At 35.3% G+C, this 5,809-nt stretch overlaps 1 protein-coding gene across 1 annotated transcript in view; it reads left to right on the top strand.

The window, feature by feature from the left end:
- Positions 1-5,809, top strand: part of LOC106468351 (mitogen-activated protein kinase-binding protein 1-like) — a gene marked incomplete at its 5' end in the record, with an annotated part of 66,729 nt that overhangs the window by 44,194 nt on the left and 16,726 nt on the right. The window contains 3 exons of the mRNA XM_022396683.1: positions 500-671; positions 2,664-2,838; positions 4,244-4,317. Coding sequence (XP_022252391.1) covers positions 500-671; positions 2,664-2,838; positions 4,244-4,317 — 421 coding nt within the window. The remainder of the gene's footprint in view (positions 1-499; positions 672-2,663; positions 2,839-4,243; positions 4,318-5,809) is intronic.

The raw sequence follows: 5,809 nt of genomic DNA, 5'->3' as shown, positions 1-5,809 counted from the left end.
CTTACACATATCTGACGGGAGTTTGGTGGTTGAGATTAGTGTAATATGTTAACATCTGCCTTACACATATCTGACGGGAGTTAGGTGGTTGAGGTTAGTGTAATATGTTAACATCTGCCTTACACATATCTGACGGGAGTTTAGTGGTTGAGGTTAGTGTAATATGTTAACATCTGTCTTACACATATCTGACGGGAATTTGGTGGTTAAGGTTAGTGTAATATGTTAACATCTTCCTTACACATAACTGACGGGAGTTAGGTGGTTGAGGTTAGTTGAATATGTTAACATCTGCCTTACACGTATCTGACCGGAGTTTGGTGGTTGAGGTTAGTGTAATATGTTAACATCTGCCTTACACATATCTGACGGGAGTTTGGTGGTGGAGGTTGGTTTAATAATGGCAATATCTGTTATACACGTATCTGTTCATGATCAGTGTTTTTGACGTATCTGTTTTTGGTGTATCGTTTCTGAAGTCTGACATGTTAATATCCAGGAGGACTGTTATTGCCGTCACCAAACCACTACAAATGCTGGAGAAAGAAGCTGAGAGAACAAATATGGCTAACAATAGTTTCTCCTCAGAAGCCCAGGAAAACGTCAAGGATGGATGTGTGTCTGAATATCGCTTTAGTATAGGTCAACTACCTTACTGGGCCAAGAAACAGGTTTTATTGGATGTCACATTTACCTTTAATCACTAGTTTTGTGTCTCTGGGTGGTAGGGTTCACATAGATCACTATTGGTGTGTCACATGTTATTGTGTAGCTATGGTGAAACATTCATCTTTAACTACGAACTTCTAGGCAATGAAATTTACACACTGATCACATGTGCTACTAGGCAATGAAATTTTCACACTGATCACATATGCCACTAGACAATGAAGTTTACACACTAATCACATGTGTTACTAGGCAATGAAATTTACACACCGTTCACATGTGCCACTAGACAATAATTTACACACCAATCCCATGTGACACTAGACAATGAAGTTTACACACTAATCACATGTGCTACTAGGCAATGAAATTTACACACCGATCACATGTGCCACTAGACAATAATTTACACACTAATCACATGTGACGCTAGGCAATAATTTACACACTAATCACATGTGCTACTAGGCAATAATTTACACATTAATCACATGTGCCACTAGACAATAATTTACAGACTAATCACATGGACCATTAGGCAATAATTTACACATTAATCACAAGGGACACTAGACAATAACTTACACACTAATCACATGTGCCACTAGGCAATAATTTACACATTAATCACATTTGCCAATAGACAATAATTTACACGCTGATCACATGTGCCACTAGACAATAATTTACACACTAATCACATGTGCCACTAGACAATAATTTACACACTAATCACATGTGCCACTAGGCAATAATTTACACACTGATCACATGTGCCACTAGAAAATAACTTACATATTAATCACATGTGCTACTAGACAATAATTTACACACTAATCACATGTGCTACTAGGCAATAATTTACACACTAATCACATGTGCCACTAAACAATAAAGCTTTTACACAAGTGCAGCAAGGTAAAATAATGACCAAATACCTTGTTCTTATTTATTCCAATTGTCAATAACAAATTGTATATTTTATGTGGATTACTTGTGCTGTAGTTAGTAAACTAGTACACAGAGGATGAGAGTGTCATATTAAAATGATTTTTAAACCTCATGACATCATGCTTGTTTATATCGCCACAACCAGTCATACTCTATCTCGTGATGTGCACCTTTATTAGCCCTGCAATATACTTTCAATTGAAGAAGGCTCCATTGTAACGCTGTCGTGTCCAAACCAGAACACTCCTTCCTGTTTGATTTCCACAAGCCATATCACGTATGATGATGGTTTCCCAGCACCAATTTCAACAGTCCGGTCATTCAGAAATCCATAGGTACTTAGTCTTATAGCATGAATACTCATTTTATTTTCCAACTACTTTAGATACACATTGGTAAAATGGAAGGTATGGCTGGAAACCTTATCTTGTTGAGCCTATACTCTATTGGCTTCGTTTCCAAATCGAAATCCTTCTTCATTGTTATGATGTGTACTTTTGTCTGAGGAACGTAAACAACGTTACCCCCTGAACTTTGTGTTGTTGGCTTCTCACCTGTTATAAGACTCCACATTTTGCTTACCACGGCTGGGGAATGACTTGTTGCAAGTTTTTCTGGATGATGTTTGGGTCTCATTTTGATCAATATTCCTATATTTCCCATTGGTATTAAGTTCAAAGGATAGTCCTGTCTTTAAAATTTTCCAAACTGAACACATTTTTATGATCTGAGCGTACGAATATTTTAAATGGGAAAGAGCTGTTACATGCCTTTCACAAAAGTGATTAAATTTTGGAGGACTTCACTCTAACCTTAAAATTCCAAACAATATCAAAACGTAGTTCTGATAAAAGCGTTCCACCATCACTTTATTTTGACTGTGGATGTCATGTGACATTCTTATTTGTGTATCCAAAATCGTTTTAATATAACATACTCAACCCACCGTTTAACTTACTAATATATGATTAATAATATCTGAATGTTGATGTTATCTATTTTTGTATCATTCTTATGCTAGATTTTTTTTATTAACATCATAGATGTCCAAGGAGCTCAGTAAATGTAATACAGACCAACAAAACTCTCCAGCTGTTCTACCTCGAGGTCGTTGGGCACAGAGGTTAGATGATCAAGGAAAACCCTATCCTAACTCTGACTCTGTTATTCCTCTTCCAAACATTCCAAGTGTGCAATGTATACAACCAAACATTCCAGGTGTGTAATGTATACAACCAGACATTCCAGGTGTGTAATGTATACAACCAGACATTCCAGGTGTGTAATGTATACAACCAAACATTCCAGGTGTGTATTGTATACAATCAGACCTTTCAGGTGTGTAATGTATACAACCAAACATTTCACGTGTATAATGTATACAACCAGACATTCCACGTGTGTAATGTATACAACCAAGCATTCCACGTGTGTAATGTATACAACCAAATATTCCTGGTCTGTAATGTTTACAACCAGATATTCCACGTGTGTAATGTATACAACTAAACAATCCACGTGTGTAATGTATACAGCCAAGCATTCCACGTGTGTAATTTATACAACCAAACATTCCAGGTGTGTAATGTATACAAACAGACATTCCAGGTGTGTAATGTATACAACCAAAAATTTCACGTGTGTAATGTATACAACCAAGCATTCCACGTGTGTAATGTATACAAACAGACATTCCAGGTGTGTAATGTAAACAACCAAAAATTTCACGTATGTAATGTATACAACCAAGCATTCCACGTGTGTAATGTATACAACCAAATATTCCTGGTCTGTAATGTATACAACCAGATATTCCACGTGTGTAATTTATACAACCAAACATTCCAGGTGTGTAATGTATACAAACAGACATTCCTGGTGTGTAATGTATACAACCAGACATTCCACGTGTGTAATGTATACAACCAAACATCCCACGTGTGTAATGTATACAACATACAACAGACTTTGCTTCGTCAAAACAGCATAGATTCCTAATTAATATAAAATATTCTCTAAGTTTGTATGGTTTGATATTCAAAAACAAATGTATTTTTAAGAAAAAAGCACACGTGACCTGTTACTATCTTGAAACATCTTAGAAATGTGGTTAGGCAGTGTATAACTTAAGTCCTTGTTAATGTAGTAATTTCTAGTCAATGTGTAAAAGAAGTCTTCACTCAGTATGTAAAGTGTGTGAAGGAAATCCTAACAAAGTTTCTAGTTAGTATTTTAGGTGTTTGAAGGAAGTCCTAACAAGGTTTCTATTAAGTGTGTAAGCTGTGTGAAGGAAGTCCTAACAAGATTTTTCTAATCAGTATGTAAGATGTGTGAATTAAGTTCTAACAAAGTTTCTAGTCAGTGTGAAAAGTGTTCGAATATTGTCCATATGAGGTTTCTAATCAGTGTGAAAAGTGTTCGAATATTGTCTTTATGAGTTTCTAGTTAATGTGTAAAGTGTGTTAAGGCAGTCCTAAAACAAAGTTGTTAGGCATTGAATAAATTGTGTGAATTAAATTATTTTTAAAGAGTAAAGGTAGTGTATAAAGTGTGTGAAAATAGATTTAAGAAAGTTCTGTTAAAGGTATATTTTAATTTTCTTTCTATTCACTTTATGATCTAGACCAGGAAAAAGAGAAAGGACTAACTACTGTTGAGTTCAAACAACAGAAAGAAATCCTCAACCCACAAAACCAGGTAAAGTTATAATGTTGTTGAGTTCAGACAACAGAAATAAATCCTCAACCCACAAAACTAGGTAAAGTTAGAATGTTGTTGAGTTCAGACAGCAGAAATAAATCCACAATCACAAAACCAGGTAAAGCTAGAATGTTGTTGAGTTCAGACAACAGAATGAAATCCTCAATCACAAAACCAGGTAAAGCTAGAATGTTGTAATTTCAGACAACAGAAAAAAATCCTCAACTCACCAAATCAGGTAAAGTAAGAATGTTGTTGAGTTCAAACAACAGAAAGAAATCCTCAACCAACCAAATCAGGTAAAATTAAAATAGACAATAGAAAGAAATCCTCAACCCACAAAACCAGGTAAAGTTAGAATGTAGTTGAGTTCAGACAATAGAAAGAAATCCTAAGCCCACGAAACCTGGTAAAGTTAGAATGTTGTTGAGTTCAAACAACAGAAAGAAATACTCAACCCACCAAAGAGGTAAAGTTAGAATGTTGTTGAGTTCAGACAACAGAAAAAAATCCACTATAACAAAACCAGGTAAAGTTAGAATGTTGTTGAGTTCAGACAATAGAAAGAAATCCTCAACCCACCTAACCAGGTAAAGTTAGAATGTTGTTAATTTGAGACAACAGAAAAAAATCCTCAATCACAAAACCAGGTAAAGTTAGAATGTTGTTGAGTTCAGACAACAGAAAGAAATCCTCAATCACAAACCCAGGTAAAGTTAGAATGTTGTTGAGTTTAGACAACAGAAAGAAATACTCAACCCACCAAATCAGTTAAAGTTCGAATGTTGTTGAGTTCAGACAGCAGAAAGAAATCCTCAATCACAAAACCAGGTAGAGTTAGAATGTTATTGAATTCAAACAATAGAAAGAAACCCTCAACCCACAAAACCAGGTGAAGGTAGAGTGTTGTTGAGTTCAGATATTAAAAGAAACCCTCAAACCACCAAATCAGGTAAAGTTAGAATGTTGTTGAGTTCAGACAACAGAAAGAAATCCTCTATGGCAAAACCAGGTAAAGTAAGAATGTTGTTGAGTTCAGACAACAGCAAGAAATCCTCAACCAACCAAATAAGGTAAAATTAAAATGTTGTTGAGTTCAGACAATAGAAAGAAATCCTCTATGGCAAAACCATGTAAAGTTAGAATGTAGTTGAGTTCAAACAATAGAAAGAAATCCTCAACCCACAAAACCAGGTAAAGCTAGAATGTTGTTAATTTCAAACAACAGAAGGAAATCCTCAAACCACCAAATCATGTAAAGTTAGAATGTTGTTGAGTTCAGATATTAAAAGAAATCTTCAAACAACCAAATCAGGTAAAGTTGGAATGTTGTTGAGTTCAAACAACAGAAAGAAATCCTCAACCCACCCAAAGAGGTAAAGCTAGAATGTTGTTGAGTTCAGACAACAGAAATAAATCCTCAATCACAAAACCAGGTAGAGTTAGAATGTTGTTGAGTTCAGACAATAGAAAGAAATCCTCATCCCAC

Source organism: Limulus polyphemus, unplaced genomic scaffold (assembly GCF_000517525.1).
Source record: "Limulus polyphemus unplaced genomic scaffold, Limulus_polyphemus-2.1.2 Scaffold2975, whole genome shotgun sequence".
Lineage (NCBI taxonomy): Eukaryota > Metazoa > Arthropoda > Merostomata > Xiphosura > Limulidae > Limulus > Limulus polyphemus.
Note: the sequence above shows the minus strand (reverse complement) of the source record. Positions and strands in the feature narration are given on the sequence as shown.